Genomic DNA, 22,318 nt, shown 5'->3' with positions numbered 1-22,318 from the left:
ACGGACCCCCGCCTCCTCCGGCCGCGGCCGCGTTCCGCCCGCCGACCCGCCACAGCCCCGCGCGGTCCGCTTACCCCCCAACGCGCGCCGAACCCGGAACCGGCCGCGCCGCCGCCGCCGCCGCTGTCAACAGACATCGCGGATCCCTCAGCTGATCCGCCGGGCGGGGCCGGCGGCGTCCGTGCCCTGCGATTGGCTGGCGGTGGCGCCCACCGAGCGCGGCGGCTAGAGCGGAAGCGGGAGCGGCCACCGAGAGGGGGAGTGTGGGGGCCAGCGGAGCGTGCGCAGACGGGAGACTGCGGGCCCGAGCGCCTTGTTTGGTGATGGCCGGGACGTCTTCGTCTGCGGAGATCTGGGAAGTAACTGCGGTCGGCGCCATGTTAAGTCGGGGCAAAAGGGACGGCGTCACTTGGGGGTTGGGCGTCCGAAGCAAATTCTCGAAGCCGCGTGGGACGTGCGGGCGGCGTTTAAGTGCTCGCAGCGACACTCCGCCTGGCTGACGGGAGATGAGTGACGAGATAAATGGGAACTTTCGGACGCCGGTTTCCGCCCGTTGGGGAGCGAAGACCGGGAAGTTGGGCAGTGTGCCGGGAGAGCGCGGCCGAGTGACAGCGCCTCCGTGCTTGGGCGGCCGGGGTGCGAGGGGCGGTGCCACCTTCCCGGAGGTGGCGGCCGGCGGCATTCCCGGGCCCCCGAGGTCGGCTCCCGCCTCGGGAAGAGAACACACGTCAGTACTACCGTCAACAGAAATCCGAAAGGCCGGGCAACGGCGGCGGGCGCCCCGGGAAGGGAGCCTGTAAGTTAAGGGAGTGGCGGAGAAATAGTTCACGGTATTCCCCTCTCTGTCGTTTAAATCTTACATAATTTGTAATGTTTCCTTTTTTTTTTTTTTTTTTTTAATCTACTACCGTTTCTCTTAAGTAAAAAAGGTCAATATTCTCTCTGAGGTATTTTGTGGGCGCTGAGGTCTCTGCTTGCTCTCTGCCGAGCCTGGCACTGGGACCGCTTTCGGGGTCCCCAGCCGCGTGCCCCAGGCAGACCCTTAGCGGAACTGGGTGGACGCTGAGCCAAGTGAATAGTTCCCAAGCTTCTGGGGTGACGGGTTCCAGGACTATGGAGACAGAAGAGGTCGGGACGAAGGTACCTGTCCCCTTAGGCTTTGTAAAGTGCGTCTGCCCTGCTGGTCTCAGATTCCGGACAAAGGAAAGGCCAGAATTTAAAATTCTTAAGAAATCTGGTTTGGGGGCGCCTGGGTGGCTCCGTCGCTGGAGGGTGGGACTCTTGATTTCAGTTCAGGTCATGACCCGCCCCCAGCCCCCACTCACCCTCTCTCCTTCTCTCTTAAAAAGAAAAAAAAAAAAAATTGGTTTGGATGTAAAAATAGCAAAACACAGCACCCTATTGGACTCTTTGTTGGAGACGGCATAGACCTGGCTAACCAGGCCTTGTTGTGCAAGATCCTAAGTTTTCTAGCCCCGGCAGCATCTCAGCTTTGCATGGCTGTCAACTCAGCAGTGAAACTCTTACCCAGATGCTTGACATTCTGATCTTTCTCTAATTCCAACAGAACACGTTTCGAGTTATTTATTAATTCCTTCCAGTGATTTAATGTTATCCTGCACAAAACAGGTTGAGGCCAACCAATAGCGATTACTCACTTGTTTCTGTTTTGAGGATGTAACCCAGGGAAATGAAGGGTGTTTTTCATCTTAAATGGACGTACTTCACCAGAGAACGTCTTATGGACTTATTTAACATATGTGCTACGTTGAGTATATACAAGTATGTATAAAAAAAAAAAAGGATTCAGAGTTCAAAAATAAAAATTCTAGTGATATCAAAACATATGCACAAGCAGGTGTGCCCTTTCCTAACTGGAGGGGACGGTGAGCAGCGACACAAAAGCAGGAACAACAGCAGATACGTCAGCTGTCATCTTCGGTAGACGGCAAAATGCTTTAAAACGCCACCCATCCCCGGAAGCCTAATATCAGCCAGGCAGGAGCTTATCTAAACGCCACGTAAAGTACAAGTTTCTGGCCACCTACAACATGTTTCACCTTTCAACTGCTATAGTGTTGAGGACGACCTGAAAAACTTGTCGTAACAGTGGAATATAACTGCAATATGGAAACGCCTTTTTTTTTTTTTTTAATGTTCATATTTGGGGGAGAGAGAGAGAGACAGAGCACAAGGAGGTGGAGACAGAGAATCTGAAGCAGGCTCCAGGCTCTGAGCTGTCAGCACAGAGCCCGAGGCGGGGCTCGAACTCACAGACCACAAGATCATGACCTGAGCTGAAGTCGGTCACTTAACCGACTGAGCCACCCAGGCGCCCCTAGAAACACCTCTTTTAACATTACAGGAAAATGCATCCAGAAAGGTCCAACCTGGAAAATCGTGGATATTCCTCAAATCTGGCAGACTTGGTCCTGAATGACAGCACACTTCTTCTACCCCATGGCATCCAACCCAAAAAGCAGGCAGGGGCAACTGGGGTGGAGTGATGGGCCGGAGAATGAAAGGAAGCACAGTCTCCAAAAGCAAAGTGCTACAGGTGGAAAGCATGCCTGGAAGATAAAGCCACAGAACCCATGAAAATCTGAGCCAGGGCACCTCATATGGGTAAGAATTTTCCTGCAGCAATCTTATCCCTAATGTCAAGGACACTTGAGACAGTCCAATTCTTTGCTCTGTTCCCCTTAACATTAAATCATGAGCCTTTTCCATGTTTTGAAAATTTTTTTTTTCAACGTTTGTTTATTTTTGGGACAGAGAGAGACAGAGCATGAACGGGGGAGGGGCAGAGAGAGAGGGAGACACAGAATCGGAAACAGGCTCCAGGCTCTGAGCCATCAGCCCAGAGCCCGACACGGGGCTCGAACTCACAGACCGCGAGATCGTGACCTGGCTGAAGTCGGACGCTTAACCGACTGCGCCACCCAGGCGCCCCTTTTTCCATGTTTTGAAATGTCCACGAAACATACATTTTAAGAGCTGCCTAATATTCCACTGGAAGGGTGTACAATAATTTAACAGTTTCCTTACTGTGTGGCATTTAGGATGTTGCCAAATTGTCAGTGTAATAAACCCTATTCCATCAAAGTTCTCATACAAGGTCTTTGAGTGTATGCTGGGTTAAATCTTTAGGACAGATTACTAGAAATGGAATTACACTTCATAAAAAACTGGATATTTTCAAGGCTGTGAATACACATTATGAAACTGCTTTTCAGCATGGTTGTGAGAATTCGCAATTTCACTAACAGTGTAGAAAAGCACCCACCAAATATTTAATATTTGGCTTTTGTTAGAAAAAAAAATTTTAAGTTTATTTTTGAGAGAGAAAGAGCACAAGGAGGGGAGGGGCAGAGAGAGAGAGAGAATCCCAAACAGGCTCTGTGCTGTCAGCGCAGAGCCTGACATGAGGCTCAATCTCATAAACTGCAAGGTCATGACCTGAACCAAAATCAAGGTCAGACGCGTAAGTGACTGAGACACCCAGACACCCCAGAAAATATTTTTAAATTAATGTTTCACATTAAGATTATATGGTCATTTCATACAGAGTTCTTTGCCTAAAAAGATGAAACTAGATTATTTTACATGGTTGGTTTCAGTTTCAAACATTAATTTGTATTCATGTTAGTAATCTAGCAGGAAACATGACTTTAAAATTTTATAGGGGCACCTGGATGGTTTAGTCGGTTAAACATCTGACTCTTGCATTTGGCTCAGGTCATAATCTCATGGTTGTGAGATCAAGCCCTGTGTCAGGCTCTGTGCTGAGTGTGGAGCCCGCTTGGGATTCTCTCTCTGCCCCTCCCCCTTCCTCTCTCTCAAAATAAATAAATAAACATTTAAAAAAAGACTGTAGGGGCGCCTGGGTGGCTTAGTCGGTTAAGCGACCGACTTTGGCTCAGGTCATGATCTCGAAGTCCGTGAGTTTGAGCCCCGCGTTGGGCTCTGTGCTGACCGCTCGGAGCCTGGAGCCTGTTTCAGATTCTGTGTCTCCCTCTCTCTGACCCTCCCTCGTTCATGCTCTGTCTCTCTCTGTCTCAAAAATAAATGTTAATAAAAAAAAAAAGACTAAAAAATTGTGATTTGGGACACCTTCAGTTAGAAGGTCTGATTTTCTGGGGTGCCTGGGTGGCTCAGTCAGTTAAGTGTCCAACTTCAGCTCAAGTCATGATCTCATGGTCTGTGGGTTAGAGCCCCATATTGAGCTCTGTGTTGACAGCTCAGAGCCTGGAGCCTGCTTCAGATTCTGTGTCTCCCTCTCTCTCTACCCCTCCCCGCTCATGCTCTGTCTCTGTCTCTCTCTCAAAAAAAGGTCTGATTTTCCATGTCTGATAATGGATTAACAAATGACACATATCCAAGGCAAAGGGTTAACAAACAATACAACTTTGTAATAGAAAGGAACAACTAATACAACATCGTGGATAAATTCCAAAATGGTTATGATGAGAGACCCCAGAAAAAGAAAGAGACATCTAGTGTATGATTTCACATATATATAAATCTATATGATTAATAGTAAATTTTATGTATAGAAAGCAGATCAAGTTGCCTAGGGATATGGTAGGGATGCATAGTGGGGGGCTTGCCAGGTATATTCATTACCTTGATTGCAACAACTTCTTTCATAGGTATATATGTATGTAAAACTCAACAAATTGTAGCCTTAACATAAGTGCAGTATCTGTGTACCACTTATAGCGCTATAAAGCAGTGGAAAAAAGTCTGACATACAGACTAAGAGCTTTTTATTTTCTTGACACAGCTTTCAAAAATAGAATTAAGCTTATTAATTTATAAGCCAATTAATAGCTGGAAAAAATTTTAAATCCATAATTTACATAGGTGGAGAAATCTGTTTTTTTTCATTAGTAAATTCATGGCTTAAATCCATTGGAAAACATCTAAAACTATATCCAGCCTGGGTGGGAAATATGCACTACTTTTGAGCGCCACTGTCTGAAAGGAAGCAGTCACTCTTGGAGCAATCATAAAGAGTTAGGGGTCAAATGCTTGTCACTAACTGGTCATTCCTGCACATCTGGCAACTGGTGGGTGCTGGTGTCAGTGGTGAACTGTCTCAATTACATCAGATGCGGCCAATGACACTGTGCTTCTGGCAATGAATGTCTGACAGCTGAACCCAAAACTTCTGTGGAATGAAAACTAAGACACAGAAACAATTATTTGGAAGGCTAAAAAGAGAAAATGTAAAATTCAGTCAAGTTTAAGGCTTGCCAAATGAGAGGTGACAGAGAAAATTCACTTTTCCTTCGGAGGAGATATTTACTGAGAGGGTCTAGAAGAGGGAAAGAAATCAGATACACAGGAAAAACATTTATCTTCACACAGACAACTCCACATTTATACCCAGGTGGTTTCACAGTTGTTATAACCTCACAAATAATTTTACAGAATCACAGGCCATCAACACCAGACACTCTATGTCCCACCACTCAGTGTGGGATTTTACTTCTGTACATCATCCTAAGGAATTCATTTCATTTGGGGAAAGAAAAAAAAAAAAAAGTTGAAGGGCGCCTGAGTGGCTCAGTCGGTTAAAAGTCCGACTCTTGGTTTCAACTCAGATCATGATCTCACAGTTTGTGGGTTCAGGTCCCGCATCTGGCTCTGTGCTAACTGTGCAGAGCCTGCTTGGGGTTCTCTTCCTCGCTCCCTCTCTGTCCCCCCTCCACCTTCCAAAAAAGTAAATATTTTAAAAAACAAAAGAAAAAATCAGGAAAACACTAATCTGTTGAAAGAACAGAATATGGAAAACCACTGGGAAAATACTTGCTGTGACAGAGTGAAGTGTCCCCATTGCAAAAATTTCCTGTGAATATCCAAGTTGAAGAAAATACAGAACTCTGAGCAGAGAAATTGAGAGAGAATACAGACTACAAAACCAAGGCAACACAGGATTCAGATAAAAGCAATATCACATGGCAGCATAGACTTAGCCTTAAAGGGAAGCCACAGAGAAATGGTTTTAGATGTAGCTTATATTTCAGAGTTTACTTATTCCTGATATGTATCTTCTATTTGACAAGAGATTTTAACTATTCTATCATTTATAAAAGCCATTTTAGGAGATGTACACATGCCACTTCCTTCTTGAACCTCCTCTTGCTACCCGCTCCAGCCCAATCCTGTGAGGAAAGCCCATTCATCCTTTAAGACGCGCAAAAGTGCTCCTCTGAGTGAAGATTGGTGATGAAGTCACCATAGAAAATTTTGGAAGTACCTTAACTGCTATATAAAGAATGCACAGGGGCGCCTGGGTGGCTCAGTCCTTAAGCATTCTCGATTTAGGCTCAGGTCATGATCTCAAGCTTGGGAGTCTCTCTCCCTCGCTCTCTGCCCCTCCCCTGCTTGTGCGCCCCCGCCCCCCAAATAAACATGTTTTAAAAATGTGCAAATTGTGTCGAATGCCCTCTAGAAATGAAAATCTGCTAAATTTGCTGCCATGGAGAGAGACTATATTTTCCAAATTGTAGGTGAAGGTAAAAATAAATAAACATACACATTAGGGAAGATTTTAACTCGGTGGCCCCTGTTCCTACATGTAATTACAACTGGGCGAAAAATGGGGCAAAAATCAAAATAACAAGAACAACGCCAAGGACCCACAGGACCCCACAGCCAGAAGGAGCTCGCTAGGGACGCGGATGGCTGCAACAAGGCCTTCCGGTCTCCGAGAAATCCGTGAATGAGAACGGACACCGCGCTGGGAGGGGTGGGGCGCGCCCGCCCTCCGCCCGGAAGCCTGGATGACCTGCAGGTGTCCTGGAGGACAGCCCTGAGACCTCGCCCCCGGCCCTGGCGCCCCGAGGGGGACGGGCGGGTCCGGGCAGGTCCGGGGGGGGGCCACTCGCAGTCCGCAGACCCCTCCCTGTCGCGCCCCCATCCCCACTCAGGGTCCCGGCCGCTGGAGACCCCCGCGAAGCTCGCCCGAGGACTGCGTCTCCCTGCCGCCGCAGCACTCTCCCGGATCCCTCCGCCCTCTGCGCAGCCCCGGCTGCCCACCCCAGCAGACCCCCGGCCTGGAAGGCAGGAGCCCCTCCACCGCCCGGGGGCGGTTAAGGAGCGGGAACGGCGGCTTCCTGGCTCCGAGGCCGGAGGCCTTTCCAGCCGCCCGTTGCTAGGCAGGGTGCTGTCTCCTGGCAACGCAGAGGCGGGGAATTGGCCGACAGACAGACACACTCTGAGCCAATAGCCGTGGGCTCCCTGGCCAATGGGAAACGTGAGCGGTCTGTTACTAAGGAAAATCCGGTCTCTAAGTAACGGACAGGCTCGGGACGGAATCCAGAAGTTACTAGCTGAGATGTCATAAAGAGTAAAAAAGCATTTTCTGTAAACCAGATTTAAAATTTGGCTTGCCTTCCTAAGCCCATTAGGCCCTTGGTGCACCCCGGCCTCACCACCTGCCGCTGCCTCTCTGGCCGGCACCTGTGCCCAGGCCACCTCTACCCAGACCTGGGGTACCTCCGGGACCACGCTAGTCCCCAGGACCGGGCACCCCCAGGACCCGGCTCCTCTCAGGACCCAACTACCCCAGGACCCGGCTACTCCAGGACCTGGCTACCCCTAGGACCGGATACCCCCAGGATCCAGGAACTCCCAGGAATCCGGGGTACCCCCAGGATCCGACTACCCCAGGACCTGGCTACTCCCAGGACTAGCTACCCCCAGGACCATCTACCCCCAGGACGCAGCTACCCCATGACCTGGCTACTTCAAGACCCAACTACCCCCAGGACTGGGTACCCCAGGACCTGGCTACCGCAGGACCGGGGTACCCCCAGGGTTGGCTCCTCGAGAACCCCGCCATCCCCAGGACCTGGCTACCCTCAGGACAGGTGGGCAGGCGCTGCAAGGAGAGGGTAGCAGCGACCTTGGCACGGCCTGCTGAAATCAGTGCTCTTGTGTATCTCTGCTTCGTTTTAGCTTTCATTAGGTTCCTGGGAAAGAAGTGCCTCAGTCCCACGGGTTAGAAGTTAAGGGGGTGGTCGGTAATGAATGTGGCAGCTGGCAGGATGGGGGCCGGTGTCAGAGGTGAGAGCTCTATCAGCCAGTAGTGGGTCTGGTCAGGGACCAGACTTTTCACTGGGTGGCTGAGTCCAGTGAGGGTGTGAAGCTGGGTCTCACCTGCTGTGAGGACATGTCAGTGGTGGGGCCTGGGAGATCACTAACAGGAGACCACCGCCAAAGTGATCCCCCTTTCCTACCTGATCCTGGAGAAAAGCCCATTCATCTTTCAAGATTCACAAAAGCCACCTGTGACGTAAAGATAACCCGATGAAAGAAACCCAGAGTGATTTTATCTCCAGCCCAATCTCCTTTAATTGTAAATACTCCAGAATGCCCTCTTTACTTTTTATTGACATGTAACATATACACAGCAAAGTGCACATGTATGTACATTTGATGATTTCCTACAAACAAAACACTCCCTTGTAAGCACCACCCAGTTAAGGAAACTTACCCTTAGCAGAACACTTCCTGCATCCTTTGTCTTTTCCCCCACCCAAGAGTCACCATAGATGAGCTGTGCCTTCTTGAACATTATATAAGTGGAATTGTACGGCATAATTTTTGTTGTGTAACATGCTTATTTAACTTAATCTTATGCTGTGGGATTTATCCGTAATGTGCATTTAGTCGTAGATGATTTATTCACATTGCTGCATTCTTCTGTGTGTGTATCCCATTATTTTTTTTTACTGTTGATAGACCCCATATTTGCCTACTATGAATAGTACTATAGAATATGAATATTCTAATACATATATACTAAGTATACCTCTTAAGAAAGAAGGGGAGACAGGAAAAAGATACGTATGCTTACTTATTTTTATTTTTGCAAAACAATAGAAAAATAGCCAGAAACCAATGAAATAGGTTTCCTACATGAGGTGACTGTGAATGTAGTAGAAAGGTAAGAGAAAGAATAACTAATCTGAGTATACTTTTTTTTTAGTGTTTCTTTACTTTTGAGAGAGAGACAGAGTGTGAGTGGGGGAGGGGCAGAGAGAGCAGGAGACACAGAATCCAAAGCAGGCAGGATCCAGTCTCTGAGCTGTCAGCAGATAGCCCGACGTGGGGCTCTCGAACACATGAACCGTAAGATCATGCCCTGAGCCGAAGTCGGACGCTTAACCGACTGAGCCGCCCAGGAGCCCCTACTTTTGAACAGTTTTAACTTGAGAACTTTTTGTATATTTCTTATATATTTATACAAATACTAATATTTGTATATTAGATAAACAATGTATATTAATATTATACAAATATTAATATTCATATATTAAATAAACAAATTTGGGTTTAAAACATTTAAAATTGAATACAAAAATAAAAGCACCAAATAAATAAATAAAAGCACAGACTTCACTGTATTTCAAACAAATGCTATGATCACAGAAGAGAAATACAGAAACACGAAGAAGCCGTCCAAGTAGATTGAAGTACAGTACCTTTGTTATGAGCGGGAAGAATTCCTAAAGCCAGGCTTATTTTTGGTTGTTTTGGAAGTAGCATGGGCATAGAAATTCTAAAATTACTTTTGTGTTATATAACTGAACACATGATTAAATAACTGAGTAATGATTAATATTAGTGGGAACTAGGATTTTCCCTGTGGGAGGAAGCAGATACAGACCCTGAAGAGAGAAGGGGAGGCCAGTCCCATGAGGTTAGATTAGGGTTAGAATATTAACATGCATTCATAATGGACATCTATATGTGCATGTGTGTCTATGTCTTAGCTCCGTCCACTAAAATGGCCTTGTTCTAGGGGCTCCTGGGTGGCTAGGTAGGTTAAGTGTCCAACTCTTTTTTTTAAAGTAATTATTTTTAATGCTTATGTATTTTTGAGAGAGAGAGAGAGAGTCAGAGCACGAGCAGGAGAAGGGCAGAAAAAGAAGGAGACGCAGAATCGGAAGCAGGCTCCAGGCTTCAAGCTGTCGGCACAGAGCCCGACTCGGGGCTCGAACTCACGAGCTGTGAGATCATGACCTGAGCCGAAGTCAGATGCCCAACCAGCAGAGCCACCCAGGTGCCCCAGTGTCCAACTCTTGATCCCAGTTTAGGTCTTGATCTCAGGGTCATGAGTTAAAGCCCTACATTGGGCTCCACACTGGGCATGAAGCCTACTTATATTAATAATGATAATGGTAACAATCATAGTAATAAAACGGCTTAGCAGTAATGACATCTCAGGAGCAGTGAGCACACCCGCATCCACACTGAGGTGTCTAAACCCCACTCTGCGCCAGCAGGAACGAGGCTCCCTTGGGGAAGGGGCTGACTGAAGTAGGGACTGTATGGGACTGAGGCAGGGCAGGATCTGCTGGCACAGTCCCTCACAGATGTTTTTCTGGAGTCTTTACAGGCTAACCTCCATCGCCCGCTCCCAACTCTGGGCCCTGTCCCTTCCACTAAGAGAACAAGGGATTGAGTCCTTTCCACCTGGAGTCTCCTTTGTCCCTTCTCCTCCTCCCGTACCTGCCCGCAAACCCCTGGTCTCCTATCCGAAGGTAGGCCACGTCACCGGCCTCACCCCGGCACCAGAGGTATTTAAGTGGTTCCTCTGCCCTCTTGTCGCACGGGAACCGCAGCCTGGGGGCACCCCCACACTGAGCGGGGGCCAGGCAAGGAGAAAGAGCCTCCCCAGACTTCAGGCAGGTGACGCAACCCTCCTCAGGCCCCGCGGTGTGCCTCGGGGACCCGCAGCTTTGGAGACTGGTGCTGGCCCCGGACACCTCCCGTGTGGCTGTGGCGCTGTACAAGCTGTCTGCCGACAGCCGGCCCGCTGCCCCCACCTCAAGCCCGCGATGTGTCACTGTGAGTGCGGGGACCACGGGAGGTCACCTGCTCAGTGGCTGCAGAGCAAAAGGACCTAGGGACCCAGAGCGCCACTCCACAGACGGGGGCTCCTTCCCCTTCTCGGTCCTCACAGTGCCGCTCGGGCTGACGGCAGGCAGGCAGACGCCCGCATGGGCAGCCAACCCTGGCCCCTGTGCTAGGCCACTTCCTGGAGGGAGCGGCCGTCCTTCCGTGTTCACTGCTTCCCTGTGGTTTGCCCCCCCCCCCCGGGGGGGCCGAGGAAGCCTCAGCAGGGCACCACGCCTGGGGGCCTCAGGTGGCCGGCCAAAGGCACGGCCTTCTAGACGACGCTACAGACGCCAGCATCCTCCCTGTAGTGCCCACATTCCCCTGTGCCTTCCGCCCCGAGCTGTCAGGCTGCCTGGACACGCTGTCCTTCAGGTCACCGGAGAAGGACAGCACGGACCAGGCCCTGCTGAGCAAGTGCATACCCCGCACCTCCTGTCCATAGCTCCTTTGGGTCAGCCCGTCTTCCAGCACGCAGGGAAGGAGAGCATCACCCACCTTGCTGGGCTCTGTGCAGAGGGGCCCCGGCGATAAGGGCCGGGCAGTTCTGCCTGCCTCTCCACCTCACTTGAGTGGGCCCCGGGGCTGGAAAGGTGGAGGAGGAATGGGCGTGGGGTCCAGCCACTGCTCCTCTAATGAGGGGCACAAGTAGCCTGTCTTCACCCCCCAGCCTGAGTCAGAAGGGTAGGAGGGGAGGCCGCCTTCCCAACCAGAGCTCCCCTGACATCCCACTGGTGGGTGGGGGGCGGGGGTGGTTCCGGCCTTCTCAAGGGCCCAGCTCGGGACCCAGGCACCGAGACCCGGTGCTCGGTTTCTTGTAGCCCCTGCGGCCGGGCGCCTCCCCTGGTCCTTCAGACAACGGCGGTGCGTCTTGGCTCCAGAACCAGCCTGCTGTCCCCGCCTCGGTACTCACGGCTTTCAACACACACTTGTTTCTTTAAAACGTTTAAAACGTGGATGGCTCTGTTGGAAGAGCATGCAACTCTTGGTCTTGATCTCAGGGTTGTGAGTTTGAACCCCACTTTGGGTGTAGAGTAAGTATTTATTACTTCAATAAATAAAACTTTCCAAAAAAAAAAAAAATGGGGCGCCTGGGTGACTCAGTCGGTTGAGCGTTCGACTCCACCTCAGGTCATGATCTCACAGTCTGCGGGTTCGAGCCCCGCGTCATGCTCTGTGCTGACAGCTCAGAGCCTGGAGTCTGCTTCCGATTCTGTATCTCCCTCTCTCTGCCCCATCCGCACTCATGCTCTCTCACTCTCAAAAAATAAACATAAAAAAAATTTTTTTTAAATAATAAAAACAAAACGTGAGAACACAGCAAAGTTTTGACAGTAAGCTATTGTGGCTATGCTTGTGTACGTGCAGATATACCATTTTTTAAATTGTTTTTTAAAGTTTATCTATTTATTCTGAGGGGGGCGGGGGACGAGGGGCAGAAAGAGAGGGAGCGAGAGAATCCCAGTGTGGCAACAGGGAGCCTGATGTGGGGCTCGAACTCATAAACCCGTGAGATCACGACCTGAGCCGAAATCAAGAGTCAGGCACTTACCTGACTGAGGCTGCCAGATGCCCCCAGACATACTCTTTCTATATATGTGCTAGTGACCCCCAGCCGAAATCAGGCTCAGGGCACCAGGCAGCTCCTGCATTTTAGGGGCCACGTTTCCCCTCCTGACTCATTCCAGCAGGCAGGGAGCGGGGGTCTGCAGCCCAGCTGCTGAAATCGTGGCGATACCTGCTTTCAAGTCTGATTCCAGGAGCAGCAGAGGGGAGGAAAGACCTACCAGAAGACCGTGGAGCCCTGGGGAGCCTGCCCGGGGGAGGGGAGGACAGCCTGGGCTGGTGGCAAGAGGGAGCTTCTGCAGACAGAGGGCCAGGGTACAGGCAACCAGGGAGCCCCGGCCATTCCCCTCAGGGCCCCCTGACTGTGCCCTGATTTCTAGCCCTGACCCTGCCCTCCATCAGGAACGGGTGTCCTACTTAAACATCGGCCCCGAGGGGCTCAGGGCTGGGACGTGCCCAGCCTCTCTCACGGCCCGGTGACGACTCGGAGAGGCCAAGGGCAGGAAAGGCAAGCAGGCTGACATTCGTGCGCCACAGAGCTCCCCTTTAGCACCTTCGAGAACATCCAACAGGGTGCACATAAAACATAAAAAATAGCAGTTTCTAACACACAAGGATGCCCGGGTGGCCCAGTCGGTTGAGCATCTGACTTCGGCTCAGGTCATGATCTCGTGGTTCATGCGTTCAAGCCCGTGTCAGGTTCTGTGCTGACAGCTCAGAGCCCGGAGCCTGATTCGGATTCTGTGTCTCCCTCTCTCTCTGCCCCTCCCCTTCTCACACTCTTTCTCTCTCCTTTCCTCTCTCTCTCTCGAAAATAAATATTTTAAAAAATTAAAAATAATAAGTTTCTAACACACAAAGCATTTTGTACAAAATGTTCATGGCACCGAGAAAGCCATTCGATTGAGAACACAATGACTTTGGCTCTTACTCTGAAAATCAGTGTGCAAACTATTCACGATGTGATGGTAAAATGCCACGAGGCACACCGGATCAGCGGGATAAGGTGTGTGCGTGTGCACGTGTGTGCTTGTGGCACCTTCACTGCACGCACCTGTGTCCCAGGCTGACTACTGAGTCACGCTCACCTGAGCCGCTTGGGCTGGTAGTCCCAGGGAAAAATTCCCTCAGGGGCTCACACTGTGTCTTCAGAAAGCGACTCTCGGGGCGCCTGGGTGGCTCAGTCGGTTAAGCGGCCGACTTCGGCTCAGGTCATGATCTCACGGTTCGTGAGTTCGAGCCCCGCGCCGAGCTCTGTGCTGACAGCTGGAGTCTGGAGCCTGCTTCTGATTCTGTGTCTTCCTCTCTCTCTGCCACTACCCCTCTCGTGTTCTGTCTCCCTCTCTTCCTCTCTCAAAAATAAACATTAAACAAATTAAAATTAAAATTAAAATTAAAAAGAAGAATATAACTTTGGATATAAGCTTTGTTTTAAATTTTAAATTTTACTTTTTTTAAAGTTTTCATTTGAGAGAGACAATGCAAGCAGGGGAGGGGCAGAGAGAGAAGGGGACGGAGACTCCAAAGCAGGTTCCACGCTGACAGCATGGAGCCCCACTCGGGGTTCAAACCCATGAACCGTGAGATCGTGACCTAAGCCAAAGTCGGATGCTCAACCGACTGAGCCACCCAGGTACCCTTAAGATTCAATAATCACGCTCACTAGCACTAATTAATATGATTGTTAAATTAAAATTTTTTACGTATATTTTAATATAATTTACATTTATCATACATACAATTTATAATACATATAAAATCTAATGTACTTTTAAATATAAATCTATTATATCCTAAGCCAATTTTAGAATAATCCTCTTACAGCTCAAATTGTAGAACCAGGCAAATGGAATAAAAGCATACATGTATTTCTTTCTGCTGACTTACTTTGCTGTTTCAAGGGAAAATGTGCATGTTCTCAGGCCCTGCCACTGTGGGGGATAATCTTAGGAACTCCCTGAGCCTGCACGGATGGGTTAACAAGGCATGAAGAATTACAAAGCCAGAGGATGCTCACACCCAAGTTTGGGTAACAAGGCTAGGTAAATAGGTATGGAGAGAACAGCCGAGGCCCTAAGATAGAGAGGGCGGGGCCAAAGCCCCAGGATAGGGAGGGCGGGGCAAAGGCCCCAATGCAGAGGTATATGAGGTAAACAAGATTAGGTGTTCAGGGCGAAAGCGCCCCCCAATTTAGTACTGTAGCAGAAAGCTGCTTTCACAGGAAGGAAGGACCAAATTAGGTAAACAGGTAAACAGGGCTGTAGACCACTGCGGGCGAAAGTTGCCCAAAGTGGAGCTAATTAGCAAAAGAAAGGTGCCTTGGTGACCCTGAGGTAGCACGCTCTGTCTTTCTTGTCCCCTAGGCTGGTAAGATACACACATGCAGCGCCTATGCCTGCTGCTCAGCACCAGGATTTTGTTTTGTGTTGACCCAAACCCCTAACACCGTGTATCTTCAAAACCCTCTTTCCCTCATGCCCATGAGTTAATATTCACAGATTTATTGTCTCTTTGGGCACGTCCATCACCATGTTTGTGAGCCTTCTGATCCTAATTAAAACGGAGCAAGGACCCTTAGTCGGGGCTGTTGTCTCCTCCTGGACATTAGCCATCTCTCGCATTTTAATCCTGTGTCCTGCTTTCGTGCTGGACAAGAAAGATCTCTAGACTCAGGGTCTACAACACGCCACATAGAGAAAAACGTCATTTATGCTTTAAATTCTAACTCAGGGTCTGTCTTCCCACAACGCTTCATGATGAGCTCAGTCACCCACAACAAACGAACCTGCTCTTTGCCAGGGCCACGGAGTCAAGGCAGACTTGTGGCCCATACAGGTCAGCTGGGTTCTCTGCAGCCATCATTGCTCCGGAGTGGACCCCGCAACCAAGGGTGCAGCTGAGCGGATGACCTTGATGTACTACACTGTTTCACTGTTCCCGACCAATTCATCCACCAGCTTTATAAAACTATTATTCGATCACCAGTTTATCAACCGCGTAGTAGAGTTTCTTTGTCCTATCTTTGTGGTAAATGTTCTAACTGGATAAGCGCATGCACAAAGGAAAGTTTTCCAAAACAATTAGTGCTGCACAACTGTGCGAAGGAAAAGTGTACATGGAAGTGTCACACACTATTTAAAACTTGAAAATCAACAGTATTAATACTTACGAACATTTTGTAAGATTCAGGCCACATGTTTTAGATTAAAAGAGTCTAGTAGACACTAACTGGAATAATCGAATAAAGTATTTCTTTTTTACAAGGGAAGAATACATTAACAGTGTGCGATTGTGTGAATTACTTCAAATTTGAGAATAAGGATTTAATATTTAAAAAATCTTAATAAATATGGGGTGTATAATACTTTTATTTTGTGGAAATAAAAGGATGTTAATATGTAACTTGACAGTGTCCATTCTTTTTCAAGTGTTCACTAATTTATTTAATCAAAGTTTGAATATTATAGACGAATCTGTCCTATGATAACATAGAACTTCCTGTGATCTCAAGATGCACCCAGTGTGTTCAACAAAGAGTAATCTCAGAATGGCTGATTTCATGAGGTTGTGAATGTCTTATGCTCTGTTTTGTTCTAATTTTTTTCTAACGTTTATTTATTTTTGAGACAGAGAGAGACAGAGCATGAATGGGGGAGGGTCAGAGAGAGGGAGACACAAAATCCAAAACAGGCTCCAGGCTCTGAGCGGTCAGCACAGAGCCCAATGCGGGGCTCGAACTCACGGACCACGAGATCATGACCTGAGCCGAAGTCGGACTCTTAACTGACTGAGCCACCCAGGCGCCCCTGTTCTAAATTGTCTATACTTGCAGGTGATGTGAGTGTGAGCCCTATATGTAAATTGCTACTTAAGCTCCTATGCATACATGCACTCTAGTGATTATAAAATATGGTGACCAAAATTAAAATGTGAAATTCAGCGGATAGCTCTGAAATATTTTCATGTGGTTATTTACAAACAGGGAAACTGTGGGTTACTAAAGATGCCTTCCTAATCTCTGTTCCCAAAAGACACTCAGACTAAAACAATTACCAGACACGGTGAATGTACACTCTAGAAATCCATAAATGTCAGCCTCTGTCCATCCTTATTGTGAAGACTGATTTCAAAAGCGGGAGACTATCTTCCTGATGGCTTTAGGAGTCCGGTACTACATCGCAAGTTCTAATTAATGCACAAGTTTCATATTGACAAAGCGTGTGGCCTCACCCCAGCTGACTCGAAGCCAGTGGCGGGTGATGGTCCAGTGAGACCAAAGAAAGGACCTAGAGAGAACGACGGGGAGACAGGCTTCCTGGGGGGACCTGTGTGCAGGGAGTCCGGCAGTGACCAAACGGACAAAGTATCGCCGCTGGGATCTACGTGCAGCAAGCTGTTAGAGCAACTAACCCAACAACTACCTGGGCCCTTCCCCTCCTGCATGGCCAGCGTGCAAGGACACCTTTGCTTACAAGGGAGACACTCCAGCTTGGTCACCCCCGGAGTCCCTGACCTGGAACGCTGAGCACGTTTTGCTACATGTCCTGCCTGATGGGAATATAGAGGGAGGTCAGGGTCTCTACATTCTCAAGGCAGTGATTGACAGGGGCACCACACCGGCGATCCAGCACACGGCACACACACACACAACTTTGAACGTGCCTACCGTATACATGAGAACACTACTGATGTGGCCGTAAACCGCAGCGGGACAAGCCACGAATCATCTTTCGTAACTTGTACATCCACCAGAGTGTGACACATAAACATTCATCATTCCCATTTTATGATCGGGAGTCTTCATGAGGAAATATTTTAATTCTTTACACATAACTGTCTACTGATAAATAATTATTTTATGTGTAAAATACACAATTTACTTGTTTGCTTATGTGTACATATATACCTTGAAGAACATAGCGTATATATGTCATAAACACACACGCTGAGATATTTAGATGAGTTAAAAACTATGAGACAATAGCCCTCAACATAGATCAAATCTATAGCCATTACTATATGAAATAGCCGTTACTATATGAAACGTTAAATGTTTCATATACACATTTTTACTGAAGAATTTTTCAAGTGTCTTTATGAGATATGATTATGTTTGTTTCTATCCAGGCAACACAACTTATGAGCCTTTCTCAGGGGTGCAGTCCCTCAAACTGACAATATACACCGCACTTCTATTAGCAATAAGGTTTCCTCTGACAGAACCTGGGGCTCCTTCTCTTATTTATTGACTTGTAAGAGTTCTTCACATATCTGTATGTGTGAGTTCTCTCTCTCTCTCTCTCTCTCTCTCTCTCTCTCTCTCTCTCTATATATATATATATATATACCACATACGATTTACAAATATTTTCCTCCTCTTCTGTGGGGTATCTTTACATTTTCTTGTCTTTTGAAGCACAAAAGGTTTTAATTTGGATGAAGTCCAATTTGTTTTTTCCTCTGTTGCTCTTTCTTCTAAGAATCCCTTGGCGAACCCTCAGGGTCATGAAGGGCTACCCCTAGGTCATCCCTCTGGGCCAAGCTGCCTTCCAGACTATATTATCTTGCCTCCCTACCAGCAATGTAGGAGTTCCAGTGGCTCCATATATCTCTTCGCCAGCACTCAATATCATCAGTCACTTCTTCTGTTTGTTGTTAGCATTTCTAATAGGTGGGTATTCTAATAGGTAGCGTTTCTGATAGGTTTCTCATGAGTGATAATCTCATTGCGGCATTAAATTCCCTAGTAATGATGTGAGTCATATTCTCTTGTGTTTATTTAATGTACATAAACTTTCTCTGAAGTGTTCAACTATTTTGCCCATTAAAAAATTTGAGTTGTGGGGTGCCTAGGTGGCTCAGTCGGTTAAGCATCTGAATTCAGCTCAGGTCACCATCTCACAGTTTGTGGGTTCAAGCCCCGGGCCGGGCTCTGTGCTGACAGCTCGGAGCCTGGAGCCTGCTTCGGATTCTGAGTCTCCCTCTCTCTGCCCCACCCTCTTTCTCTTTCTCTCTCAAAAATAAATAAACATTTAGGCTCTGGTACAGGTTCAGGTTTGGGAACTTTCAGGATGTCACTAGTAGAAGTGGCCTCTTGTACTGAAGGTTCTTTTACTTTCACTGATGGTTCTGGGAGCTCTGGAGATTTTTCCTTCTTTTCTGGAGCAGGGGAAGGACTCCGGCTCTTGGTTCTGTGGCGGGGAGACCGAGAATGACTGCGCTTTCTCTCTCTCCTGACAGGGGAAGATCGTCTTCTAGGGGAAGGAGATCTGGATTTGCGTCTTCTTGGGCTCGAGACCTCTCCCTTTTTTCTCTGCTGCTTTCTTTTTCTTCCTTATCCCTCTTACCCTTGTCTTCATCTTGCTTTTTCATTGATGCCAACTTTTCTTGTTCAGTTTGTCTTTGTTTTATTTCTTCTTTCCTCAGTTCTAGAAAAGCAGAAGGGATTCCAGCGATGTTTTCTTGTGCCCTTAAGAGCAGGGGCCACAGTTCTCCCATAAATTCTCTAGCATTTTTTCCATTCAAAAACCCAGTCAGGTTGATCTGCATCATTTTGGAGTCTGGATCCTTCACTTCCAGCTGGTTGAATATAAACTCAATCACAACATCATCTTCAAACCCAAGGATTTCCGTTACTCGTTTTGTTATCCAAGGCTTTATAACCTCCAAATTTACTTTGCTCATATCCACCTTTTTTTTCTAGGCATTCTCCAAATCTCAGCTGCTTCAGTAACTTCTCCTGTTTGTTGCCGAACCGATTATCCTGTTCTGCACTCGTTCCGCGGAAGAATCCCGCGGCCATCTTGCTGCCTCGCTCGGAGATCGCTCCCTATCCCGAGATACACCGCGCCCTCTGGAGACAAATTCCAAGAAAGAAAAGGAGAAGGAGAAGACCCGACCGAGATCTCGGTCACGTTCCAAATCAAGATCCCGGACACGGTCTCGCTCTCCTTCTCATACTCGACCTAGACGGCGTCATAGATCCCGATCAAGAGCGTACTCCCCGAGAAGGCGGCCATCTCCTCGAAGAAGAACTCCACCAAGACGAATGCCACCTCCACCCAGGCCTAGAAGAAGTAGCTCTCCAGGGAGACGAAGAAGGCGTTCATCGGCGTCCTTGTCCGGAAGTGGTTCGTCATCTGCTTCGTCTCGTTCCCGGTCACCGCCAAAGAAGCCTCCTAAGAGGACATCCAGCCCCCCTCGGAAAACTCGTAGGTTATCTCCTTCAGCAGGTCCTCCGAGGCGAAGGCATAGGCCGTCACCTCCAGCAACTCCGCCGCCAAAAACTCGTCATTCCCCAACACCCCAGCGGCCAAACCGTACAAGACGAAGTCGTGTTTCTGGCTCTCCAGGGAGAACTTCAGGTAAAGTGACAAAACGCAAAGGTACTGAGAAAAGAGAGTCCCCTTCACCAGCACCGAAGCCTAGAAAAGCAGAGTTATCTGAATCGGAAGAAGATAAAGGTGGCAAAATGGCTGCCGCAGATTCTGTGCAGCAGAGACGTCAGTACACACGACGGAAGCAGCAGTCTTCATCTGATTCTGGCTCCTCTTCTTCCTCAGAAGATGAGCGACCCAGAAGGTCCCATGTGAAGAATGGTGAGGTAGGCAGGCGGCGGAGACGTTCCCCTTCCCGGAGTGCCTCTCCATCACCTCGAAAGCGCCAGAAAGAGACTTCCCCTCGTGGTAGTCGGAGGGGGACCCCCTCCCCACCACCCACCAGAAGGCGCCGTTCTCCTTCTCCTGCCCCTCCTCCTCGAAGGCGCAGGCCTCCCACACGGCCACCTCGACGAAGGACTCCTTCTCCTCCCCCCCGGCGCCGCTCACCTTCCCCGAGAAGCTACTCTCCTCCAATACAGAGGAGATACTCTCCTTCTCCGCCTCCAAAGAGAAGAACGGCTTCTCCCCCTCCCCCTCCCAAACGTAGGGCATCGCCATCTCCACCACCAGGGCGCCGGGTCTCCCATTCTCCACCTCCCAAACAGAGAAGCTCCCCGGTCACCCAGAGACGTTCGCCTTCGTTATCATCAAAGCATAGGAGAGGGTCTTCCCCGAGCCCATCTACCCGGGAGCCCCGGTCACCACAACCAAACAAACGGCATTCGCCCTCACCACGGCCTCGAGCTCCTCAGACCTCCTCAAGTCCTCCACCTGTTCGAAGAGGAGCATCATCGTCACCCCAAAGAAGGCAGTCCCCATCTCCAAGTACGAGGCCCATTAGGAGAGTCTCCAGGACTCCGGAACCCAAAGAGACAAAGAAGGCTGCCTCACCAAGCCCTCAGTCCCTAACGAGGGTTTCATCCTCCCGATCTGTCTCAGGATCTCCTGAGCCGGCAGTTAAAAAACCCCCAGCACCTCAGCCTCCTGTCCGGTCTCAGTCACCCTCTACCAACTGGTCACCAGCGGTACCGGTCAAAAAGGCTAAAAGCCCAACACCAAGCCCGTCTCCGGCAAGGAACTCAGACCCAGAAGGAGGTGGAAAGAAAAAGAAGAAAAAGAAGGACAAGAAACACGAAGAGGGTAAGAAGCACAAGAAGCACAAAAAACACAAGAAGGAAAAGGCCGTGGCTGCAGCCGCTGCGGCTGCTGTAACCCCTGCAGCCATTGCTGCTCCCACAAGCCCATCAGCACAGGGGGAACCAGAAGCGGAGCCCGAGCCTAAGAAGGAGACCGAAAGCGAGCCCGAAGACAACCTCGATGACTTAGAAAAGCACCTGCGTGAAAAGGCGCTGAGGTCGATGCGGAAGGCTCAAGTGTCCCCACAGTCTTAGGTGGGAATGTGTGTTACGATGTACATTTTATTTGGTTTGTATGCAATTCAGTTTCAAAATTGCTAAAATGTGTTTGAGCTTTAGACTATAACATTTGTTGTAATAATTGCTAGGTTGAAGTTCACCATGTAAAAAAAAAGGGCATGGATTTACATTGCAAAAGGTGTCCACAGTGTATTAGTGACATTCTTTCATTGACAGCTGACATAAATCTCATTTACAGTGAAATATTTTAAGCCAAAAAAAAAAATCCCCTTTTTAAAAAAGGGGGTTTCAATATTGTTGGCATTCTTACGGTTTCTTTAAAGGCCTTGGCTATTCCCAGAGGTTTTCCTTTCTTTTCGGTTTTTTTCCCCCCTTTATTTTTTCTCATTTGAGTCTTAGCACCCATTTAAGTTATGATGCTTCCAACCTTGTATGGTTTGCAAGCTAGCCCAGAAATAAGACCACTGTTGAACTACCACAGAAGTATAAATGAACATTTTGATGCCACAATCTTTCCTGTTGCCTGTGGAGTCTCTGCTGAAATGAATCCAGATTCGAGCTCTAGGATGAGACGGCAAATGAAAGCATGTTGTTTGCCAGGACACTGTGGGTTTATATGGATGTGTAACAAGTTGATTTGGAACACTGGAATTCCATTCTATTCTGTTGTGGTTTTTGTAAAGGCAATTAACTAGTCCCAGGAAGGATCCTTCAGTTACATAAACGTTTGTTTTATGAAATGTCACGGCTCCATTCATAATTTTGTCTTATTCTTCCAACTGGTATATACAACTTTCAGAGCTCTCTCATATTTGGAAGTCTGGAAGGGCCCAGACTTTGAAATAGTGTCTTGTTTTCACTGTTTTGGTTTTGGGTTTTTTTTTTTTTTAACTAAAGCTATATAAAGCTTGTGGATTAAACAGAATAAATTTCTAAATTTAAAAAATAAATAAACATTTAAAAATTTTTAAATTGAGTTGCTGTGTTCTTATTTTTGAGTTTTGAGAGTTCTTTATATATTCTGGATATTGGATATAAATTCTTTCTTAGAAATGTGATTTGTGAATATTTTCTCTAATCCTT

The 22,318-nt window shown here is 48.1% G+C and overlaps 2 protein-coding genes and 1 long non-coding RNA gene across 3 annotated transcripts in view; 1 reads left to right on the top strand and 2 right to left on the bottom strand.

The window, feature by feature from the left end:
• Nucleotides 1–191, bottom strand: part of CHFR (checkpoint with forkhead and ring finger domains) — a 28,502-nt gene extending 28,311 nt beyond the window's left edge. The window contains exon 1 of the mRNA XM_040464182.1: nt 75–191. The gene's annotated coding sequence lies outside the window, so the exon portion shown is untranslated. The remainder of the gene's footprint in view (nt 1–74) is intronic.
• Nucleotides 192–13,256: 13,065 nt separating this feature from the next.
• Nucleotides 13,257–19,323, bottom strand: LOC121022754 (uncharacterized). Its single transcript, XR_005787094.1, has 3 exons — nt 18,779–19,323; nt 17,419–17,425; nt 13,257–13,269 (listed from the first exon to the last, which is right to left on the bottom strand). It is a non-coding gene; the product is annotated as an uncharacterized LOC121022754 (long non-coding RNA).
• A 1-nt stretch (nt 19,324) lies between these two features.
• LOC121022728 (serine/arginine repetitive matrix protein 1-like) lies at nt 19,325–21,975 on the top strand (the record flags this gene model as incomplete). Its single annotated transcript, XM_040464145.1, has 1 exon — nt 19,325–21,975. A coding segment is annotated over one exon (1,926 nt), but the record flags the coding sequence as incomplete, so codon positions are not given.
• Between the last annotated feature and the right edge of the window lie 343 nt (nt 21,976–22,318).

This window comes from Herpailurus yagouaroundi, unplaced genomic scaffold, assembly GCF_014898765.1.
Source record: "Herpailurus yagouaroundi ecotype Mexico unplaced genomic scaffold, PumYag 437, whole genome shotgun sequence".
NCBI classification, from domain to species: domain Eukaryota; kingdom Metazoa; phylum Chordata; class Mammalia; order Carnivora; family Felidae; genus Herpailurus; species Herpailurus yagouaroundi.
Note: the sequence above shows the minus strand (reverse complement) of the source record. Positions and strands in the feature narration are given on the sequence as shown.